Raw genomic sequence first — 24,796 nt, 5'->3', positions numbered from 1 at the left:
CTTTATACAAGATAACCCTATTAAGGTGCGGCTATATAATCTTCATCCTGAGACAGGTTTCATTTTCCAGCCCATCAAGCTGCTTTATCACCAGAACCAAAAATGAAATAACCTCAAGAGAGGAGAGGAAAGGGGGACAATTAATAGAGTTGCAGTACTTACGTGCAAAGGATTGATTGGTCCTCACGATCTGTTAGAGAGGAACAGAAAAACACAGTCATCATCTTTCCATCTTCTCCCTGGTTTTACCCTTTATTACAACTAGAATAATTACAAAGACAGCCTTTGTGGTCCAGTTGTTGGACTGTAACACACTAAAATGCAACCAGTTCTTTTTGTTGGTACAGGGCACAGCATCAACATGAAAATACGGGCGCTCTTGTAAATGGGGTAAGACTGTATGGTATGAACACTTCTAAATGAAAACAACTGAGAAAGATGTTTCCTGAGAATAATAGAAAACATTGAAATATTGCTCCGTATGTGAGACCTCATTTTACAGCCAACAGCCCATTCCTCAGCCTCCTTCATCCAGACTACCCTGCAAAGCCATGCTGTGTAATGGCAATAAACTGACACCCAGACAAGTAACCGAAGCTTGAACACCTTTCATCACTGAGGAATTCAGTCCAAGGTCCAGATGACAGGATTAGCTATGCCCACTGAAGTGTGTGACCTCTCAACTTTGAAGATCCTGCTGCGCACTACAAAAACAGCAGACCAGAACCCAGAGGGAACTGACCTGTTTATCAACTAACAGAAACTGTCACAATCAGAGCATGCCCTAATTAAATATATCTACTACTAAACAACATATATGTCACATATTTCTTTCATATTTAGAGAGACAAGTAACTGTGAATATGTTTTATTCCAACAAATAATTAGACTGTGTTTTAAGGGGTTAGTTTGGATCTTTTAAAGTGGGGTTTTATGAGGTACTTATCCATTGTTAGTGTATGACGTAGGGTAGTTGGTGGTCGGCACACAAACTGATGCTGATTTTTTCACTTGAGCCTTTTTAGGTGGCTAAAATATGTTCTTCTGCTGCCCCTGCAGTGCATGCTGGGGCAACTTCTCAACTTCTTAGCAGAGTTAGTTAAATGTAGTTGAGTTAATTAAGCTTTCCAAGTAGCGCCTGGCAACTACAGTAATACTGCCTGGGGTAAAAGTCACCCTGGTGGTAGAAACTCAGGCCTACTTTAGCAGATGCATGTAATTTACCTCACAAGATTATGTACTGAATGGACAATAAAAAAGAAAAAACCTACAAAACAAAGAAACCCTAAAATGTCAGTTTGATAAATAAATGGAAATGATGTAAATCCTAAAAGCAATTTCATAACCAAGCAACTATTCAGTTTAACACCTTTTCTAAACCTCAACTACAAATGGGCACAAGTGTTCATTAAAGTCACTTTTTCCGTATATCCACCTCATGAAAGAACTCAGTTCACATGAAAGGAGTGATCTGATAAAAAACACATGTAGTGTAGTAACTGTCTACTGTGGCAGAAACCAACAGGCATGACTTAAAACTGTCTGAACCCTGACATCACATCACCCTGTAGTGGATGGGTGACGTGGTTAAAATGACCTTGTCACGTGGGTCAACAACACAGGTCAGAGGCTATAACACCTGAGGTGAGCGGCATACAGGAGGAGCAGCACTATGGACACCTTCCTGGTGGTCTATCATCACACACTCAACCTAGTGTACGTGTGCAAACGGGTTTGATTAGGATTTTGAAGTAAAACTTCACAAAGTGAGCCCTCCTGCTGCCCTTTGATCGTTACATTCTTGAGGCAGGAAGTAAGGAGATTTTTCATTTCCTGAAAAGGAAACATTCCTAAACTGAATAAAACTGAAAGGAATGGGGCCACCCCGTACGCACTCACACCTCACACAACTACAGGCTGCCCTGCTAGGGAAATGTGAGCAGAATATACTGACAGATATTACAGTCTGTCTTACTCTGTCTCCTATGTAGTTTTCTTTGAGCTCTTCTTTCATTAAGTTTGAATAAAGCCAGTGCAGCAAAAGACCATGATTAGCTCAATCCTCTAATGTATAATATTAGTCTCTCTAATAGCCATCCACTGTAGAGATGATTGCCCCCTATAACCCATTATCTCACACCTTGTTGATGTGGGTCAGTTTTCACAGATGGCTCAGACAGTCTTTTAGGTGTTATCTTTCACCAAAGAAATGACCTTTTGTTCCTGCACTAAAGCGTGAACTTCCCTCCACTGACAAAAACTGGCGAGAAAGAGTTTGGCTGTAGGTGTGTGTTTGAGACCTTGTGTCATTAAAATGTTTTCTCTTTTCAGTAAAAGTCTGTTTTTCCTCATCAAAAGATGATGAATGTAAATGTAATGGAGAAAAGCCAACGTATGCACTTGTGTTGGATGAGGGTTCTTGTAACAGCGGGAATGATGAATGAGCTGCTCACTTTAACTGGACACACCTCCCCTGAGGATGAGGCAGCCTTCATAACACGGGTCAAAGTTTGATTATTCTTCCTGTCTGTGTTTCATAGCCACGTCTACATACAAACCTGAAGGTGCACCTATTGTTGATTTTCACAAGACTTTGCACCTCCAGCCTCACTGGACTGAGGCACGCCACACTGCGTAAGCTATCATGAATCTGAAAACCAAATACACACTCACTAAACAGCCCCAGCTTTACATGATTAAAGGTAGAAGCAGTTTGCTTGTGTGACCTCATGCCTCTGAAATTAGCACTTGGTTGCAATCTGCGATCAAAGTGGAAAGGAATCTGTTACAAATTGTGATTTTGTAATTGTATTTAAAAGGTTCATCCTAAGCGCCACTGCGGTTCTTTCAAGAGCCCCATAACTGCCCACAACTGCAGTCAGCCCAAAAGCCCATACAGTTACCTCAAGTGTTGCTCTAGTGCTTTAATAAACACCACTTGACAGATAATTCTTTCCTAAATAAGTCCTCTGGTGTATGGGAACTATGCTTTGTCCCTCTGGCAGCAGCAGCAGTCATTTGTTTGGAATTGTAGCAGCATGAGCAATAATAGATACCACGGCTCGGCAGACAAAAACTACAACAACTAAACAAAACAACATTCAAAAAAATGTGACAGTAATACAACATTTCACATTTTGTAAAGACATTCCTTTGTGTGCCTGTGTATCACCATAAAGAAAACTGTGGTCAGTGTGGGAGATAAGATGACCTCAGCTGACCCCTGTGGACTGATCTGATCACTGTCATGATTGCAAATGCGCGTGCGTGGACACACACACACACACCCCTCTGAGCTACACTCACTTCATTCTCTGCCCATTACACATCTATTTACTCAGCTTACCTCTGATGCCATCTTTATACTTTTCATTTGACCTTATATTCCTCCGTGGACATCCATCACCTCCACATATAAACCCTCCAGCTCTTTCCCCGCTAGACAATCACTGCTATAATCTACCACCCCCTTTCTGATTATATTCTTCTGTAAGGTCAGACAACTTGAAGAAGCTACTGACTTCATTTCCCAGAACCAATGGGAAGTTTTGTAAAAACACATCAAATAGAGAACAGTCAGAATGAGATCTCATCCACTGTTGCTCTGCACAGCCAGGTTGTCCCTATCGTCACACAGAATAACAAGATACTCCTTCATTCTCCTGTTCTGCACCAATTCAGATTTTTGAACAATGTTTGTAAAACAACCTTTGCAAATATATGCATATATGTAACTGTGTAGAAGTAAATAAAACATATTGTTATTATATGGTCTTTTCAATCATAATAACAATATGTCATCTGTTTAAACTTTCAAATTACATTTCGCATCATCTTGCCATGTTTTGTAAAATGTACTGTTTTGTTTGAGTGGGTGAGTGCATCCATCCATCTGTGCTCCCACCTTGGCCCTCTTGGCAGCTGCTGCTTCCTAGATCACCACGGCAACTAACTGCTGGGTCACATTTACCCAGGATGCCATGCTGGCTAGGCATAGGTGGACCAATCAAACTGCATGTTCTCTTCCCTTCCAGTAGCTCATTACTGCCTCACTAAATCTTTACCCCCTTTGTGTTTCCCCATTCTCTCTGTTGCTCTCATTTCCCCTTTTCTCCCCCATGAATGGTGCAAAGCCAGATTACTCAGACCACTACAGAGCACTAGAGACAAAATCACTTTTCCACACCAACAGATGTTTTTAATTTGATCGCCTCATCAGAACTTTTAGCTGCACCGTTATTTCCACCACAACAACTCACAGCCAACCATTTAGGTAATGTTAACGGGAGGTGGAAATATGTTGGCCCATTCATGCATCAAGTTTAAGGTTAGACCACAGCTCAGGAAAAGGCAGCTTTCAGACCAATCAGTATTGCTGCAGTGTCAGTTCACAGAAGGGTTAAAGGCCTCACTTCTATGCCATGCTCAAGACAGAGAGCATCCAGTTCTAAAATAAATACTTGATGTAAAAGCACATTTCAGGCTCTATAGTGGCACTTATTTCCTGAGGTTGTAGATTTCACTTATAACTCAATTTAAACAACTGCACACAGTGAAGTGGCTCACGGGTGGAACCGATACTCATATGCACAAATTTCACTTTGGAGACGGGCCTGTCTTGCACAGCAGGGTTTCCTTTGCTGCTAATAAATTATCCCCCACAAGGATTAAACAAACCCTCATTCTTCACATTCCAGAGCATTCCCCCTCTCCCTCCGTCTCGACACTAGCCCCAATCGTTATCGTAGCCCCCTATTATCGACCTCATTTAACCTTGTACAGCCCCGGTATCCCTCTCCTGACTGTAACTTGGCCTATTGTTCTGTGTTCATATCCATACCTGCAATCTACTGTAAACGATTCACTCCTCCCTTATACGGAGGTCCCCGTTCTTACTAAGTGATTTTGATTAGCAGGAGGCCAAGAGATTAGGTCAATATACTCCATTAGCAAAGCTCCACACTGCTGGAAGGTAGGGCAATCTAAAACACTATGGTATGCCTAAGAAAATGTTTAGTTAATGGGTGAAAATGTGCAAACTGTTTCAAAATGGGTTACCTTCAAATTCTGGTCACCAAATGACAAGAGGAACTTGTCCCCCCCCCCCCAATTTTAATGAGCCGGAGTCTGAGTGTGGAACAAAATTTCTCATTTAGGCTCCAGGCTGAAAAGGTTTGAGGACTCCTACCCACAACCACAAAAAACATTCTCCACATCCAGCTCAAACCAAACCTTAGTGTATGAAAACATTCTTAGCACAAGGATCATAATCACATCCATTTATTGTCAGTGGTCTTCAGCAACATGGCTCCAGTTCAATGCAGTTTGACCCAAAGTCTAACCCACAAATTGCCCTCCTAATTGTTGCAAACTGTTTTGTTTTAATGTTAACTGAGCATGTGGATCAGCCAGCTGTCAAACAAGCCATGGTTACATTCACACGTATTCTCATTAATCTCATCCTTGTGATAACATTGACAGAGATAACTAAAAGGAAAAGTTGACACCAGCCCCTGCCCCCTTTGATTTGTTTATGTATAGAGGAACTCACTGACCACTTCATGCTCATGCACACACTTTTCAAAACACTTTTCAAGGTATCTTGCCAATTAAAGAAGCAAAAACACAACTTTCTGATTAGGGACATGCAGCTATAAAGAACAGAAAAAAATGGAAGTTGGCTCTCAAACTTGATTTTCAACCTTTTGGGGTCTTTGCAACTGGATGTAACACATTTTTTCCACACTGCAGCTCAAGCTCTCACAATTTGCTTCATAAAAGAAGTCGTAAAACGCAACTGCACACGGTGAAAATTCGAGCGCCATGGCAACCACTTCACACACATAAGAAATCCTGAGTGATAGCCAGTGAGCGGCTCTCTCATAAACTACTGTTATATGTGGTGAGGTGTACCCACAGTTACACGCAAACACACACAGACTGCACACACAAATCCTTTGTCACAGTAGAATATGCTGATTGTATTAGTGCAAAGGTAATATAAAAATGGCGACTTGCTTACTCATAAAGGCTTAAAGTAGAGGAAGACACAGTCCAGAGCTACTTAAAACCAGAGGAACAAAGCCGTAAGTGTGTGTGTGTGTGTGTGTGTGTGTGTGTGTGTGAGTGAGTGAGTGAGTGAGTGAGAGAGAGAGAGAGAGAGAGAGAGAGAGAGAGAGAGAGAGAGAGAGAGAGAGAGAGAGAGAGAGAGAGAAAGAGAGAATGAGACAGAGCTCATTCACATTCCCAGACAGTGGAAGTAGCAAACAGTCAGCGTGATCTGGAAAGTCTTCTGGTCTTTGGGTACCTGCAGTGTTTAACTGTCACTTCGAAGCTTCCAGGCAATTATGATAAGACGCAAATTAAACACAGTTAAGTAGAGGGATGAAGAAGAGTAATAGGCTACATCCTTTAATGGCAGTTTTGATAAGATAAACAGACTTAAGGAGCTATAAATCCTCCAATAGTGATTATGGTAATACTAACAGTCACTTCACTACATCAACTGCAACGGAATAAAGGAGGCGGAAGACAAAAGGCAGAATTTGAAGTATCCTGAAGGATTGCAGGATACATTTGGATTTATAGTACTTGGGGTCCATAAATGACCAATTTACAAACTTTGAAGAAATATTTAGCACAAAGCAATTAAAACATTTAAATGTGATGGTGCCTTCATTGAGTGTGTAGAAAAACCAAAAACTAGCTGTTTAGTTCATTGTCAAAGGGGTAGTCAAGCAATTTAGTATTGCGCTACCATCAAGTTGGAGGATTCACAAAAGACAGAATAAAAACTGAGTGGTCAAAATGCAGGCATCAAGGGCTGAGATATTAAGGATGCTGGATTCTACATTTCCCATAACTCAATAGCGCCTTTCATAAGACCCTCCTGCCTCCTAAATTCCCATGCCTTTCACCCCCACACTTCCAGTTTGTAATGCAGACATTCAGTTAGAAATGTTTTAAGTCCCTAGCCCACGCCATTATCAGAGTTATGTTTTCAAACTCACACTAAAGATGTGTCACACATGTGTGTACACAAAGCATATCACATTTTTGCCTCAGATTATTTGCATGAATTGGACGGCTGAAAAGTTTATTTTTTTTTATTTACCCCAAACAGCCAATGCATCATCAGTACCGATGTTAGCTGTAAGCTAGCTAGAAACTCCAGTTTATTCTGTCCGCTCACTCTTTTTTCCATCTAAAGCAGAATTAAAAACCCCAGACATACAAACTTCTCCATAATGCAGACGTGTGCACCACCCAGAGGGAATTCGCTCCATTTACTTTGTATGGAATCATAACGCATCTTAAGTTCACCTTGCATTCTGTCTAAACACAGCTTTAGACAAACAGACGATAATGCAAAGCTTTTAACAAGTTGGCAGTGCTCCTCAGGACGAGTAAACTAAACATCATGTGTACATATTGGTCCAGATTCTCCTTTAAAATAAATACTGAGAAATGTCAGAAATGTAAATGTGCACATCCAAATACATCACTCACTTTTCTCAAGGGTAGTCATTACCCCCACCAAATGTCAAGTCATTATTATAGTTCCACACTGACAGTGTAGTCTACAGGATTTGTCCATGACAGAGGGAGTGACAGTTTTAAAAATTTGCTTCAAAAATGTGGAGTACGAGAGCTGTAAACTCATTACACCAGTCACAACAATGTGGATCCCTGTTTCTAATGAGCACAATCAATTCATACCAAACTGTTAGGTTTCCAGAGTTAAAGATTTATTAATTAGACTAATTTATTATACCAGCTGAGAAAAACAACATAGATATTTTGGCTCTGTTAAATTACTACAATGTAATTTTCTGTACATATGGCCAGTTGCAACCACTGAGTGACTAAACAGCTCAACTGTTATTCACTGTAATGCTGTTGAACCAGCTGCCAGTTAGGCATTCATGAGCCTATGAACAGAAGGGCAGACAGTCCCACTGAGCTGACTGGCCATTTGCATGTACCAATCTCTGTGCATGTGTGTGTGTGTTGGAATTCGGATGCCCCTGGTTTCCCTCCCGTCCAGCACTGGGGCCTCTTGGGTGTGGAGCGGGCGTTGTTTTCAGCGGGCTGGCGGTGCAACAGAAGTGAGTGGAAATGAGGGGCAGGTGTGGTGGGGTCAAAATGTGGAGGTTATGTTTTTATGGTTACTGCATTTCATCATCAACCACAAATAACACAGCTACCCCTCTGGCGCCAATCCGTCACAAAAATGTCAAAAATAACAATATAGGCCATAAAGGTGAGAAGCATCATTTTAAAGCTATTATTTTTTTGGCCTTTATTTGACAGAGACAGCTGAAGACAGACAGGAAAGGTGGGTAGAGAGAGAGGGGGTGACACGCAGCAAAGGGCCGCAGGTCAGATTCGAACCCAGGCCGCTGCAGTATATGGGTCACCAGCTCTACCGACTGAGCTAACCGGGCGCCCAAGAAGCATCGTTTTCATGCTATCAGCGAATGAACACATGGGTGGAGACCATCCTAAATGGTCACAGTCACAGGACGTTCCCCTGTGCATCTGGCACAAGTGAATACTTCCCAGGCTGGCCAGACGAGGCGAGAAGGGTGTGCTGGGAAGGGACAAAATACGATAATGAACAAAAGAAAATTGAGATAGCAGAGGGAAAGATCATAGTGGCACATGAGGGTCAGAGCAGAAGAAGCTATAAATAATATCATGTTGCCCGCTAACAAACTTCCAGATGAAATCTTATGTATTTCAGTGATTCTGTTTCAGGATAGTAATGACAGTTGGCAGCTGAGATCACAGACTGAAATAGATGGTCTTTTATGGGTAAGTGAATGTCCCCACCCTCTCGGAAATGACAGCAGTGTGTGAGGGACCACCTGAGTGAATGCGTGGGGGTAGAGAGAGGTCCAACACACTCACACAAAAGCTGAGAGGAAGCTCATCATTTACACCTTGAGCTTCCTCTCTTGAAGAATGTTGAGCTGTTCAATGCAGGTCAACACTCCAATGGCTTTGGTATGAAAGGGTGCCTCTGCACTTTGATAACAACAACAGGATTACGACAAGGCAGGACTGCAACTAACAATTACACTTGTTAGATCAAATGTGTGATAGACGAGTTCCTCTGCTTTAATTTAAAGTATTTCATGTTTAAATTGCAAGTTGATGATGGATAACTCTGGTAAGGTTGGAATTTCACAGTTCAAACAGTACATTTTGTGTCTAACAGTGTCTAACACATATGGACGTTAGAGTATCTTGTGTGTAACATTCAGCTTCTCAGCCACATGTCCTGTGGGCTTGTGTTTGGCTCGTAACGCCAATGTTGTACTGTCTGAGCTGTATTCCACAGACAGTATTCAGACAGGGTTTTGGAGTCTTTCCCTTTTCAAGTCCCACAAAGCACATTTTTCAAATGCTTCTGACGCAGGGATGAAATCAGAAAAGTCTGAGGGGGGAAATCAGGGGTATCGAGATAGATAGAGCGATAGATGTATAGGACCAGGTCCCACGTGTTTCACATAGAGAGGTGCTGGGGTGGTGTGGCAAACATTCTTGGGATAATTAGAAAACTCTTTGAAATCTGATACGTCTATTCCAATGCATTAACCATAGTTCATGTCTGCTGCGCTGCAGATATGTGCCAGCTATTTGGCAGCATAGCAGAGAGAACATATGTTGGTGGAATGGATATTCATGGCTCAGCTTCCCAGTCAGGATTCAGTGTGAGTGGGACTATAACATCTGGTGACGGTGGGAGTGAGACAGTTGTATGCAGCTTGAATAGTTGTACTACCTGTAGTTTGTACTTGCTGTGAAGGAAGAGTAATAAGTGACAGAGAATGGACTACATACAAACACACATAGTACTACATAGACAAGAAAGGGACATGGCAACAGTGTAATGTAACGCGTAATGTACCTTTTGGTTCACTGAGCACAGTGGTCACCAACAGCTTCAAATGAACAGAACACAAAACACACGTTCATGTTCTCATTTTCCACAATAGGGAAGGGGTGTGGGGTCTACTCTCTGCTTCTGATACACTCTGTCACTATTCAGACCATTGTTAGTCAGCCTGGCTGAACAAATTCCAGTCATAAACTCATTAGCGATAATTGCTCCAAAAATGTTGTTGTCTTCATCTAACCTATCAAAGTCATCATACAGGAAAACAAGTTCATTCAAATTCATTTAAGTTTGTTTCTATTTCTGTGTTGTTGTTGTTACAGTGTTGCTACTTTCTCTGTGGGTAAAGTTCATTTTAGTTCATCACAGTTTGTGAAATGTTCCAGTCAATGATCCAAATGAGAAATACAGGATTTTGTCAAAAGACCAAAAGGTAATGAAATAAGTTGTCTCTCATGCTACATGTAAGTGGACTCAGAGGCAATATATATTTTACTACTGCACAGGGTGTGATATAATATGATCCAAAACTAAAGGAAGAGGATTTGTGCATGTATGTCATCAACTTTTTTTAAATATATGACCTCCTTCCTCTGGCAGCCACTATATGAAGACAGAGCAGAGAAAGTAGCAGGGCTGCACTCTGGTTTTCTACTTTTGTATCACATCTGCCTGAAAAACAACTCCTGTGAAGCATCATTGACAACTCCCCTGTTGCTGTCACACCTCATCATGTCCATCCATTCTCCATGCCTGTCACTGACAACAAGGATTACCTGTTAAGGGTCCCATGGAAATACAATACACATTATCACTATTACTGCTCCAAGGTCAACAATAGACTTTCCACACTACTCTGCCTGGGGTTAACTAAACATGTACAAGACAGTGGACATCTTGAACTGTAGTTTGCACTACAAGTCTCACACATACCCAGTTTTGTTTATGCTGACAGAGTGTAAGTGCTGCACAACAGCATGCTTACCAAGAGTGTAAAATTAGCCTTGTGCTGTTGGGTGTTGCCTTTAGGCCAATGAAAGGGGAGAGAAACCAGTTGCGGGAGATATGGCAGAAAGTATTTGGCAATGTAATCGATTGCAGATGGCGGCCGTCGGGTGGCTTGTTTGGTCCACAGTGGTTCTTTGTGATAGCTAGGCCTGCCATAATCCAACAGGACAAGGCTGTTTTCGTGTGTGTTTATGCTGGCACCTCTAATATCACAGTGCTAAGCTCTGTAGCCCCACAGGAATCCAGACACACAAGGGCAGGGGTCCAGTCACAGAGGGGAAACTGTATCAGTGTGAGACTGTGTGGCAGTGTATGATTGAATCTGATGCAGTCAGTGAAAGAATACAAAATAATACACTAAAAGGGATAAAAGGTCACGAAAGTGTTAATTTTGTATGACTGATGCGTGTGAAACTAGGTCACAACTGGGCGGCAGCGACAACTAGAGGTGAAACGTAAGTAGATTTGAAAGTAAAATTGCCCTGAAAATTAAAAAGCGAAATGATTGGCAGTCTTTGATAAGCGCTGAATGTTTTCATTAATAAAGACACATATGTCATCAGTTGCTCATTAAACAGAGTGACGGGGCAGTTTCAGCACCCAGTCAGCTAGCCGCTTTCCTCCCTGACCTAGTTGTAAAGCTGTGGTTGTCTGTGAGAGGGCAGTGACAGCATCAGTCAGGTAACCCTATCTGTCCTGCTGAGGCTTCTGGTACAGTTGCTATGTGTCTCTGATGACAACACTATCCAAGAACGAAGCCAATACATGACAGAGACCTTAAGTCATCATATCTTAGTTGTATGACTATCTCTGACTCTCATAAAGATACACCTATCACTATGAGTAAGGACCTGGCTTCATAGCAGCTGAGAGTGTTGACTATTGATAACCCATGTGTAACCCTGATCTAACCTGTGAACCTGGCTATTCTGGATACTCAGAAGTTTCACCTTTATGACATCAAATGAATACAATACTCTAAATAACAGTTGCAATTGAGGTGGGTGAAAAAGATACAGCTAGTCATCTTAACAACCACATTTATTCTGTGATTTTAGCCAATCGTCTGTTAACTATCAACCTGTAATATCTAAAAAATGCGTCAACTGAGAATAAAAATGAGTTTAAAAAAAAGCCAAGATTCAGGCTTCTTTCCATAAAACAGTCATATACTGTACATAAGCAAGACAACTGACACACAACAGCCTTCCCAATCATATCCCTGTCCAGGTTTAGGTAAGAAAAGTGTCGAGGAGGAACGTAACCATAAATCAGAAATGATGTATCACCCTCAAACAGAAATATGATTTTATCCTGTCTGAACTCAACAGCTGTCTTCCATTTAAGACACATCTGCCAGTGTGTATGTGTATGTGTGTGTGTGTGTGTGTGTGTGTGTGTGTGTGTGTGTGTGTGTGTATGTTCGCAGCACACTCATGCAAACATGCTGTTTAAACAGGCTCCCCATTTGTCTGAAAGTCATCTCTTGAACATGTAGCGAGTACAGACAGTTCTTCTGAAGAGCAGGAAAGAGTCTCTGATACACGCGCACACACACACACACTCCTTACTCCCACTGACCCTCCACACCTGTCTTGTCACTCAGACCCTGGGTCTGCCCTGCACCAGCACTCCTTTCCAGTCCTCACTGCCCCAAGAAGAGGCCTAATTTCCCAGGGAAGTGCTCTGTAGATCCAGGCCTCTGCACCCACACACACACAGAGCACCCTAGTCCCAGCCCCCTTCAGACTGCACAAAGCCCCCATTGTGAGACACAATGCTGGCCGCCCCCTCTGCCTTTCCCCTGTACCCTCTGCTCTGTTTCCCCCATAACTCTCTCTCTCCCTCTGCCCGCTCTTGCTCACTTGTTCTCTGCTTTTCAGTCTTCTTTGCCTTCTTTCCTCTCTACTCTCTCCTCTTTATTCTTAAATCTCCACTACCAATCCTGTTGATCGTGTCAGTAGGGGTCTGCCAACTTTTATCCTGCCTCAGCCCTTTCCCCCACTATCCTCTTCAATATTTCAATATAAAGTCTTCAACATACCCTCTTCTCTCCCCTGTTTCTCCCAGCATAGCCCTCCCTCTCGCCTCTGTGTTCCAGGACATTTTCCACCTCTCTTATTGTTGTTTCACCTCCTATATCCCCTTCACTGCTCTGCTGTAGTTCATGTGAGGCAAGATCATTGTTACAAACTATAGAATGTAACTGTGTCTCCCTCTCTTATGTTACTTTAGAATATGTTTTTAACAAAATTCTGGTCATTTACAACCATTAAACACTACTTTTATTGTGGGTACATTTGTCTGCTCTGTGACACACCTTGGTAGGGGTCCCATAGTTTGTCTGAAGGTGCTTGTCCTTTCAAAAAAAAATAAGGTTAAACAACTTGAAATAACTCCCAACACTGCCGCATTATTGTATTAAGTACAAATAAGAAATGCTGCAACATGAACATGTTGGTGAGAGCTCACTTTTATTCTTTACATCTGAAACATACAGTGCACCTGAAACATGAATATAGTCTTACCACCTGCATAACTTGTCATTTTTCATCCTTCTCACACATTTAACAACCACTTACCTGAAATATATAGCACTCAGCAATGTCCAAAGATTCTGCTACCCACACCCTTCTGTGAAAAATAAAACACCTGAGACAGGCAGTGGTTTTGTTTTCTCTTTGTTCAGCATGTTGGGCCTACAGTGCCATCTGTGTTGCTCCAAATATCACGAGGTTCATGACTTTGCAAGTGATTCCACCCCATCAGATTTGTTTCAAAGTGAAAGAAGCAAGCCAAGCAAGTTTGACCATGGGGTGGAGTTGTAAGACTGGCACTAATCTACAGAAATCCCACTGTGGTGTGGGATTTTCCAATTTCTCTTTGCCAAGCTGCAAACCAAATTCTGTTAATTAAACGTTGCCTTGTCCACATATGCATATTGTTTAACATATTTTCAGAGGTCTAATGCTATACAGTACATGTGGTATATGCAGAGCTATCTGTGGCATTCACCTCAGAAAATAATGACCAGCCCTGTTAAGGCCCTGTGGTTTCTTGAGTAAGCTGAGCTGCAGTAACACTACTGTATAATGCAGTTGCCACCTGGGTGTAAGTCTGCCTGATATGTCTTCCTGAGAAAAAGTAGCAAGAGCCAGAAACCGGCAACTAACTGAAAAAAATGAATGAAAAGTGCTAAATGCACAAACACAAATGCATACGCACAGACACAGGGAATCTGGAAAGGTGCCAGAAACTGAGCCTTGTGGTCTGACTGGTTGAGGGGTGAAATAAGAGAAAATGGGGACACAACGTTGCCAGTTAAACAGAGGCCTAACCATGGCAACCCTGGCTTTACCCTGATGTGGATGAGTGATGAGAAGGTGGACATTCCACAAACTTGTTCTTCTGTGTTTCCTGATCAAATGAGAAAAAAGGAAGGAACAAAGCAAACTGTGCTACCACAAAGCTTCCAGCAGAGCTGCGGTTTGTATTTTTCATGTTAAGTGAAAGGCGACCAAAATGCCTTCAAGGATGTGGGGAATTTTCCTCCTCAGTGTCTTTCAAGCCAGAACATTCTAGTTGAAAGAAAGAAAGAAAGAAAAAGAAAGGACAAGACTGAACAAACCAGTGAGTAAAGCAGAGAAAAGGGTAGAAATGAGAGAGGCCAGCTGCTCTAGTCACCGAGAGAAGAAAGAGAGCAATTAAAAAACCGTAGGAGATCCTAAATAGTTTGCAATGGCTTTGGAGCATTAAAAAACACAGCTTTTCTCACCCTGAACGGGAAATTAGCCCCACAAAACAGACTGAAGGAGATTCAGTCAATAACACACACAAAGGTCCCTCATTGCTGCCAGCTCAAATACTGTCACTCACCAGGTGACACCTCTATTTGAGATCCCAGGGGAAGGTTATTTTGGTCGCACACACAGATACACACACAGGTACCCATGGTGACAGTGGGCAAGGGGCTGCATGGACGACTGGGACAACCTGGCGATGACTCAGCTCGTAGAATTTAGCACAGCATGGTATGGAAAGCTGGGACAGCCATGACCTCATTCCACTGGCTGCTTTGCCACCGCCAACCCCCCCACCGCCGCCACCCTCCACCCCATTTTTGAGAGACAGCAGTCTGAAAGAATGAACAACACCGACAGGGAGAAGAGGGTCAGAGAAAAGAATGGTGGAACAAGAGAGGTGTCCCATATCCAGACAAACATCCCGCATGGTGATAATAGCACGGGTGAAGTGTGTGTGTGTGATTCTTTGTGTGTTTGTGGTTCTGAGCTATATTTAGTGTGTGGAATGTGCAACAAAAGGGACACAACCAGGAGGAAATTAATGTTTCAGGAGAAATTGGGAGGAATGATGTGACTTAAGCAGGTTTTCCCAAAACTCTGGGGTTCTAATCTTCACATGAGGTACACTGTCAAGTTCTGAACCAAACATTGAAAATCAATGGTCCATGTTCTGGCTCTGTTCAGCTCAGGGCTCCAGTCAAAGTCTCAGCTGTGTGGAGATCCAGCCCGCTGAGACCAGAGCGAGCCCAGAACACAGCCTGAGGGCGTGTAATGACAGGGAGCCTCCAGCACATCAGTCAGACACACAAACCTTAAAGCTGCAGCTGCGGAGGTCAACCAGACCAGTGACAATGTCACATCCAGGCTGACGTATGTTGGGATAAATAAAAAATAAAAGGCAAGGGAAACATGGGCAAACATGCTATTTAAAGAATCAAATCCTTTAGATGTGAAACAACATTTAAGAGAGACAAAAGGGAGAAAGTAATGCTGTTGTTTCATGGTTTGACACTGATGGCACACAGCAGAGAGGCTAAAGCTGTCTAAACACCGATAGACTGTGATAAAGGTTCTGCTTATCACAGCGGTTCTTCTACATCAGAGATTCAAAAACAATTAGTCAGACTGAAAGTGGGTCACAGTCCAGTTTCTTGTGGGTCTTCACTTTGTTAACATGCTCACAGGTTCAAATCTTGATAATGTACACACAATGAGGTGCAGACTAAGTTGCACAACTCTTTTCCTATATACGTTACTCCCTGAAACGCTTTGGACTATCTTTGACGTATGACACATAAAATATGAACTGTAAATAAGCTAAAATGTTGGGTATGCAACAGCTGTAGTTCACGGCATGGACCAGCTTAGCAGTGTGTGTGCAGCATGAAGACAACTCTACAAGATCAGTGCAGCAGGTCCAGTTAATGAAAGAAAGACTGACACAGGCTGAACCTGCTCTCTCTATTGCCCCCTCATCTGTCTCACACCTCTCTGTCTCTGTTTGCCTCACTCTCTTTCTCTATAAAAGTCACAGAGCATCAACTCTAACAGACAACCCATCCACACTATTAGGAGCTTAGAGGTCTCTAATTCTCCCCACTTACAACATGTTACTCTTATCTGAAAGACAGAGGCTGTCGTCCATCTCTGCTGACAGTATATGCTGATATACTGTCAAAAGCAAATGGAGACCACCCCAAGAAATTCTAACAAATCCATGAGGAAGACTTTTTAGTTTAGATGTCAAATAATTATGAAACAAAATGGAAAAAAGCTTTAAAGAGTGTTGTATTGCATCAGCATTGTAATTTCCTTTAAAAGCTTTGTAAGTAAAAACACAAAATAAGGATGTTTGGCTGCACAAATCTATCATTATAAATAATGACATCACTACGAAGTGAACTTGTGTCTGAATTTGAACTTGTGTACTTGGAGAGAAAGTTACAGTGGTTTAAAAAAGAAACCAGTTCACGGTTTGGAGAAATAACAGGAGCCAGGATGTTACATAAGCATAGCATTACACTTGCCAATAATATTGAAAACAAGCTTAGTATGAACAATGCAACTTAACACTTCAATCCTAAATCCTTAGTGCGGTGTTTACAGTGTTGACGATGGTGTTAAACTGCCTTTTATTGGCATACAATTTCCAATTAACCACATGACATTGGTGATACAAGTAGAAAACCTGCCAGAGAGTCTTCTACTTGACCCCCCCACTCACAAAATGACCTTCCAGACATAATCACTGATGTCACATCCTCTCTGACCTTGTGACCTTTCACACACTTCACACACTTTCTTCACACACTAATCTCCTGGGTTATGCAGCAAAGCCACATACTACCTGCAAGTGAGCTAAACTCTGTGCCAAAAGAGCACATACGAGCACATACTACTAAAAAACAACCCACCTCAGTTTCCAGCTTAACTGCACCTCACAATACCAGAATCCACAACAGATTAGATCAATTGCCAATAGAAAGTCAAAATATGTTTGTATCTCCCTGGAGATGATGACAACAGAACAATTAATAATTCTATGACACTATTAAGTAGCACTGTGAAACAGTCACACTATAGACGATCATCATGACACATTTTCAGTGTCAGTGAAGAGCAATAATGACAGTAAGGAAAACAAGTGTCTGTCATACCTTGAAGCATGCAGCGGTATGCTGACTCAGAGATGGCATAGATGTGCGGAGGCATCTCGTGCCTCTTCTTCCCTCTGTACATCTCAATGATGTTCTCTGAATAGATGGGCAGGTTCTTGTAGGGGTTGATAACCACACAGAACAGGCCAGAGTATGTCTGTAATTAAACACACAAAACACACAAACATGGGAAATGAATAAATAGTAAGGAATAAACAGAGTCTTTAAAAATGCTAAATATGCCATGGCTTGAAATAGCCAAAATAAACTTGGAAGAATTAGAAGTGGATAAAAAGAGAAAATATAAAACATTGATATCTTCAACATTAAAACGGAGCATGCAAGTTTATAACTTTTAAATCATCCAGCCTGCATTATCTCAGTGCAACAGGACCTGTCATTACCCACTTCTTAGGTGCTTACATCATCCTAGCGGGCATACAACACAGTGATAGATACAGACCAGACCGACCAAAACAAACACTGAACAGACTGGTGTCTCTCGTGAAGCAACAAAAGGCCTTGAGAGTCCAAATAACAATCTTAAAACCAAACACTACAAAATGTGAGCAAAGAGGGTATAAATATTCTAATGATGTTTCATGTTGCAGCAACTAGCTTACGCTGCAAACGTTTAGCCTACTTTCTGACTTGTGGTGTTGCATTTGGCTGTGTAATTAGCCCCAAGATCTCTCCCCAGAGAGTGTGTGTGGCATGAACACTTCTCAGCTATGCTGTAGGGTGAACCAACCAGGCAACAAGGCAGCCAGGAATGAGTGAGAGGCCCTGGTGGGGCAGTGGCTCTCTCTCATTCTGCAGATGTTATAGGGGGCTTTGCATTTCCCCTATAGACAACACAGAGAAAGAACTGCTCACCAGTATGACTTTCATCACTGGCATGTTAAGCTAATCCTAGAGGCCTACGCGAATGCCCACCTCTACTTACCTCACTAGCTACCTACATACAATACGTACTTATTGAACATGAAACTGAATTACGGTGAAACTGACAACATGCAAATGTATACAAATATATAGACCTCAGATCTTTGGGAAAAATGACAGGGAGTCATAACAAGGGTAGCTAGGTAGTGATAAAACTGGACGTTGTTAGCCTATTAGTAATAAATTGGTAATGGTCCAATAGATATGACATACAATCAATCACATGTGGATTTAACCAGCAACAGATAGACACATATCACATCCAGACACATGCTTGATGGATGTTACGAAGCAGTCGTGTCTATCTGGTTGGAGGCCACGGGGATCAGAGGCAGCTGGCTCCCTGCTGGCTTCAAGGTCAGAGTGACAGACATGTTTGTTTGTTTGTTTGGCCTACTTCTGAGACCATACGTACACTCTGCAGTGACATTTTGTTTACAAAAAAAAAATCAGGAGTACAGGAAAGGAAAAAACTAGACGCATGATCTGTAAAACATTTTGTGATGAAGTTAAAATTCTTTTCAGGAGTAGTCTCAGCATGGCCCTAGGAGTTCATAAAAAAGCCCATGTTTTCTACAGACTGCTGTCTGTAATAAATGACTGAGCCTCTGTTTTAAAGAGCTTTAACTGTTTCAAGAGCTGTTTATTCAGTTATCCTCTACTGTTACTCCTGATAATACAATACAGCCAATAACCAAAGATGTAATGTTTAGAAAAACGATGTCCTACAGTGATCTTACAGTGATCAAAGCATAAAATATTGTGACATTTGCTTCATAATTAAAACTACATCCAAGGACAAATGAGGCACCATGCCATGAGTGAATCAGCAGTCATAGGTCCAGAAAGGGTCCCCAGAGAGCTGTACTGTGCAGACTGCAGCCGTTACATAACAGCTCAGTTAGGGCCCTCAGTCAGCACTGAGGAACTGATGCTCTGTACTGCTGATATCGAACAAAAAAGGGAGGAAGGGGTAGGAAAAAGAAGGTGGGGAAGGGGAGAGAGGCAGGCAGAAATGAGGAGTGGTGCACTGGCACAGCTGACAGGACTACCAGTTGAGAAACAGAGGTATAACAAACAGTGAAGTGTTCTCAGCCTTCCTGTAAATTGCTCCCAACCTGAGGGGAGGAGAGAGCTCAGTGAGAGAGAGAGAGAGAGAGAGAGAGAGAGAGAGAGAGAGAAAGAGATAGAGACAGTGGCCTGCTGAAATTCTAACTCTCCACTCTCCTTTTTCGAGGCTAATGAAAAATGAATTCCCCCTTATCTGAAAACAGGAGCTGCTATAAATAGGGGGTCTGTTCTGTCCTCTTGGGTTCTGTGACATGCAGCACTGAAGCAGCTGACGAGGCCGCAGAGAGACACCTGGACTGCAGGTTCAACGTGGACAGTCCCAGGCAGCTCAAGGGTTAAAGGGGGCATTGTAATTTGCTGCATCATGTCTATATAGCAAATATTTAATCTTAATTTAAATATTTAATTTAGTCTCCTCTTGAACAGATCCAAAATGCTGCATCAGGGTTTGCTATGGGAAACATAATGTGATCAATAAAAACAACAACATTAGCTGAATTTGGCTGCGGCTTTTATTTAAAGTAAAAGTTAAAGCTCCCTTGTTAATCCCCCAATCATCTCTTTGACCAATTAAACAAAAAGGCCTCAACATCAAAAAGAGGAGAAGTACTTTTTCATGCATGTTGTTGCACTTAATTGCAATTATTGTAAAAAAAAAAAAAAACCTTGCAGGATCCTTGCAGTATAAAAAACATTGGCTACTACTGTCGTCAGCTAGCAGTGCACACGGCTGAATCAACACCGCCTGCCAAACCAACATGTCTGGCGGCCCAGTCCAGGAAAGAGAAGGTGATATTTCCACAGTGAAATCAGATCCAGGGGAGGGGATGCCGTGGCCTAGTAACAGCTGAGCAACATACAGCCAACAGCAGACACAACAGCCGACCCCATCTGCCACCTCTGATCAGTCAGGCAGCGTGCCTACGTGGAAAGGCCCTTCTCCATTGCAGAGGCTGGAGAAGAGGGCACTCTGAGTGCAGAGGCAGCCTTGGTGCCATTGATCTGTGTGGAGTACAGGAGACCTTGACCATTCCCCTGACAGCGCTTCACCCTAGTGATTTCATAATAAAGCTTGCAAATACTTCAGCCTAGGCTTCTGAAATATGATCAATACACTGAGACGCATAGTATCAAATCACACCGACAGCAGCAGGACACCTTCTGCTTCTCCGCAGCTCTAATAAGTTGGAAATTCTTGCTCACTGAATTTTAGAGCAGGGTGGCCATTGACTTTAAACTTATACTGCAGTCTGTGAACAATGCAGTATGACTTGATGGTATTCTATATTCAGTTCATACTAATAGTAGTAATGATTCATGCTACTGTTTGTACATGTAAAAACTGTCTCTCTGCACAGGAATATGAGAATGAGAATGACGGTGCATTTTTGTTTTCATTTTTGTTTTCTAGGCTGCTTTACCTGTTTCCCTGCAGCATTAAAAAATAAACAAGCTTTGAGGAGGAAAATGGGACATGATTTGGCTTGTATACATCTAGCATCTGAATGGCAGAAATATTCAAAGTGCCAAAAAAGTGAAGATGTAAGAAAGATGGAGGAAAAAAAGACATACAGTCCATGTATTTAAGTTCAGGACGAGTGAGGCTGGGAAGAGGAGAGAAGCAGAGAGAGTGTGGGAAAGGGAGTAGAGTTGGTGAAGATAGGACGGACATTGAGCAGCAGCAGTGCTGAAGTGGGCGGCAGGAGACAGACAGACGGACGATCTTTTTGCCATGGAAGAATGCTGAAGCTTTCTGACAGCTGAGGCTTATCTAACGACACAAAGGCCTGCTTGTAGCCTCGCCAGTGTGGTCGTGTAGCCTAGTGTGTAGCATAGCGGTTAGCCTGTGACTCACCACCTCACGGATAGCAAGCTGCTACAATAAATGAGTTGGCTAAACAGGCTGTGTGACTTCACACGGATGGAGCCGTCAGATGGGCAAAGGGCCACAGAAGGGGCCAGCATAAGTGAGTCATGGTCTATGGACCAGAAGCCTAAAAATGTTGTGGTAGCCTTCAGGTTTCCGTTGCTGCCCAGTAAAATTGTGTGATTTTGATTAAAAATGACAACAAACCTCCTTGTCTATGTTGAAATTAACCAGTTTTTCTTTTTTTAAATGCTCCTTTAATATCTGAAAGTGAAGTGAACTATGGACTACAGCATGCACGCCCAGTAAAACCGGGATCCGACTGCTGCTTCGCTCAATTTCTAGCAGACTCTGGCAGATCTATGCTGATCATACTACGATTCAGATATGGAAGTCTTCCCAATAGCCAAAACTACAAACACAGCCTGGGGGAGGCATTATATTATGTCTGCAGTAGACGTAGCTGAGCTCTGGGGGGTAAGTCAAACACACTGAGAAAAGTTCAGAACATAGAGGGGGTTTCGTCTTCTGAGAGCGAGCTGAATGGGAAACTTCTCTTCCTGATAGAAAAACCAACGCAGTCAGACACATGTTTCCAATTTCTCTTGGCCGAGGGGCAAATTAACAAGATCCAAAGCCAATTCTGAACCACAAAAAAGTAGAAACAATGACACTATGGTATGAGAGAGAAAATGAAGAGGAGCCCAGGAGGAAACTGGGGGACTGGCATGTCAATTCAAAGCATATGGGAAATTGATAATATGGCGATGTTTCATCATGATGTGTGGTGAGGAGGATAAATTATAAGTGCAACAATTCCCCCTGCAGTCCCCGAACCGGAGTCTCTCAGGTGATAAACAACCCACATTCTAATCCTGGAAAACTACGTCACTAAATGGGTCAAGATCACAACTAGAACATCACACAGCAGCTCTGTCTGTAGCTGTAACTGGATTATAGGGACAGTGGCACTGCAGTGATACAGACCCCTACAAACTATGGTTGTGATAAATTCAGAAGTCTAAGATATAATGAAGAGATTAGACAAGAAAATCGCTTAACTGACCGTAGTGACACAGGTAAATTTAAACATGTGTTTGTTCTGGATTAGATTTTTGACCACAGATACCAGAGCTTTTCCAAACTACTCTACAAGTTGAATGCATTTAAAAAACACTGGTCCGTTTGGATGGAGTTGAAGACAAGGTGACAAAATCATTCCTTGTTCCTTTTTTGGGCAAATGTGTTTAGTTTTACTCAGTTCGGCTGCCACAGACGAGAGAGAGAGGTCAAAACATCTCTGTGATCACCAGTAGGAGCACAGAGCAGGACAAACAAACTGAAACCAGTAGTGTTTATGGAACAGGCCTGCCTCTGGCTGAGGTGAGAGAGAAACCATGGGGGGAGGTAACAATCAGTAACCCAGGGGCACTAAGGAGAGAAGATCCAATGGAGGTAAAGGTCTGGCAATGGTTAAAAGACTAGCAAGATCTGTCACTCATACTGTGTGCAAACATTGGTGTGTGGTCAGGATTCATTCAGAACAGCAAAAAGCTCAATGCCCTCTCTGTGCCCAAACAAACACAGATACATATCAGATCTTACTTTCACATAAAAGGGCAAAAGACAGATGGCTAAAAGTTAAGACGAGCGTGCAGAAATGCTGCCTATCATTTCACAATTATCAGAACTAGGGGTGAAATTCAATCTATAAGTGGGAGACCCAGGGGATCTGTGAGTTTTAAGGTTAATCATCCCCCACTGTGGAAAGTATACACTGTTACAAAAACACATACAATCTCTGAAGGCTCCAGGTCTAAGTCACTCACGTATATGAGTCCCGAGTAGTAGCGGTCCTTTAGGTTGTGCAACACGGACGCCTCATTCAGGCAGGTGAGTTCGGCCATGTCTTCCACCTTGCTGAACTTGGGCGGGTTCATCTTCTGGATGTCATCCTTGTTGATCACCACCTTCTTACCGTTCTCGGCCAGTTCCACCAGCACCTCCTCACCACGCTCCTCCCGGATGCTGGCCGCCTCAAAGCCATGGCGTTCCGAGGGGACCCACACTAGTTTCTTGGCTGTCCAGTCGGCCTGTGTGGCCGGGTTGTAAACTACAGCCCGGTCCACAAACAGGTACCGCTCTGGGTCCTCTTGCCCACTCCGATGAGACATCTTACCCGGGGTTTACCAGAGCAACGTGGCCACCTAGAAGAAACAGGGGTGCAGGGATTGGTAATATTAGAGACAAAATACACACCTCATGTGTCCCTAAAACTCTGTAACAGTCACTAATTACTAATATTTGCACTTATTTCCTTTTATAACTATATATAATTATTGGGACTACATGATGTGGTACAAAAAAATCATATAGTGATTATTTTGACAGATATTATAATTGTAATATGCATCACAATTAGTGGGAATACTCTTTTTTGCGTCACAATTTTAATGTTCAATTAAAAAAACAATTGAAATCATGATGATGGGACATTTGTTGGCATCTGTACCAAACAAACATGTTTTCTTACATCTGGAGAACAAGACTTTTTGGGCAGGGTATCTCTGCAGCACTACAGTAACTCCTTATAATGCTGTTTGTCACACATTTGAACTAAAACTGCAGCTTATGTAATCTGGATATCACAGTCAGATCATTCTGTGTGACAGAAGCAATGAATGGAAATAGATCTGCACTCATATGTGGTATAACCAAGTAACACACACAGAGCACAGTGAGGACGCATGTCACCAGTTCAGATCAGGACTAACGCTGAATGGTGGCACGATTTAAAAGTGGAATCACATTTTAAAACCAGGTTTCAGTGTGGGTCTGAAGGTCTGCACGACTCCTCGCTGAATGGGTCTGCACAATAGCGCATACTGCGTAGGTTACACAGCTCTCACAGCCCATCAAACCGGACGGAGCGACGTCGCTAATGGCACATTGCTAGTCCCCCCCTGCGTCTGGGGAATGCCTGCAGTACAGAAGATAATTCAGTGTACCACACATCCCCGTCGGCCGGGTAATATTCAACGTTACAACCTGCTCTTGTCCACACAGATGGAGCTTATACAACAGACACGATGACTGTGCATTGGCGGGTCCCCAACAAGCACAGGATGAACGGAGGAGCGGGGGGGGGGGGGGCTTACGGCTTACGTGAAGTCCCTGTTTACAAATATTAGGCTAATATCTGTGGCGATGAACCTGCGCAGCTCACACAGCTCACTAATGCAGATAACGTTAATTCAGGTAGCCGGAATGTACCATATGATGAATAACGCTGCAAGCTAAAAGTCCAGTTATTATCAAGATAGGACAAACAAAAACAATTAACTTTAGCTTCAGAGAGGGTAGTAAGTTTCATGAAGCTCGAATAACATTGTAACCACAAAGCTAGCTTATCACAACTCACATTAAACAGCACTTACTCTGTTGTCTGAGTTTTAGTGTTACCTCATTAACGTCTGTCTATGTGAAAAAGGGGGTCAGAAATGTAGGCTGCCCCACATTAAAAGGTGTGCTCTTACTTAAC

General features: G+C 42.5%; 1 protein-coding gene across 4 annotated transcripts in view; it reads right to left on the bottom strand.

Annotated features, from left to right (window-relative positions):
- LOC127356306 (myosin-10) overlaps positions 1-24,796 on the bottom strand; it is a 52,616-nt gene that overhangs the window by 27,373 nt on the left and 447 nt on the right. For all 4 annotated transcript variants that reach the window (XM_051387943.1, XM_051387944.1, XM_051387945.1 and 1 more), the window contains exons 2-4: positions 23,085-23,462; positions 17,373-17,529; positions 163-190 (exon numbers count right to left, since the gene is read on the bottom strand). In XM_051387943.1, coding sequence (XP_051243903.1) covers positions 163-190; positions 17,373-17,529; positions 23,085-23,429 — 530 coding nt within the window. In that variant the 5' untranslated portion in view covers positions 23,430-23,462. The remainder of the gene's footprint in view (positions 1-162; positions 191-17,372; positions 17,530-23,084; positions 23,463-24,796) is intronic.

Source organism: Dicentrarchus labrax, unplaced genomic scaffold (genome assembly GCF_905237075.1).
Source record: "Dicentrarchus labrax unplaced genomic scaffold, dlabrax2021, whole genome shotgun sequence".
Lineage (NCBI taxonomy): Eukaryota > Metazoa > Chordata > Actinopteri > Moronidae > Dicentrarchus > Dicentrarchus labrax.
Note: the sequence above shows the minus strand (reverse complement) of the source record. Positions and strands in the feature narration are given on the sequence as shown.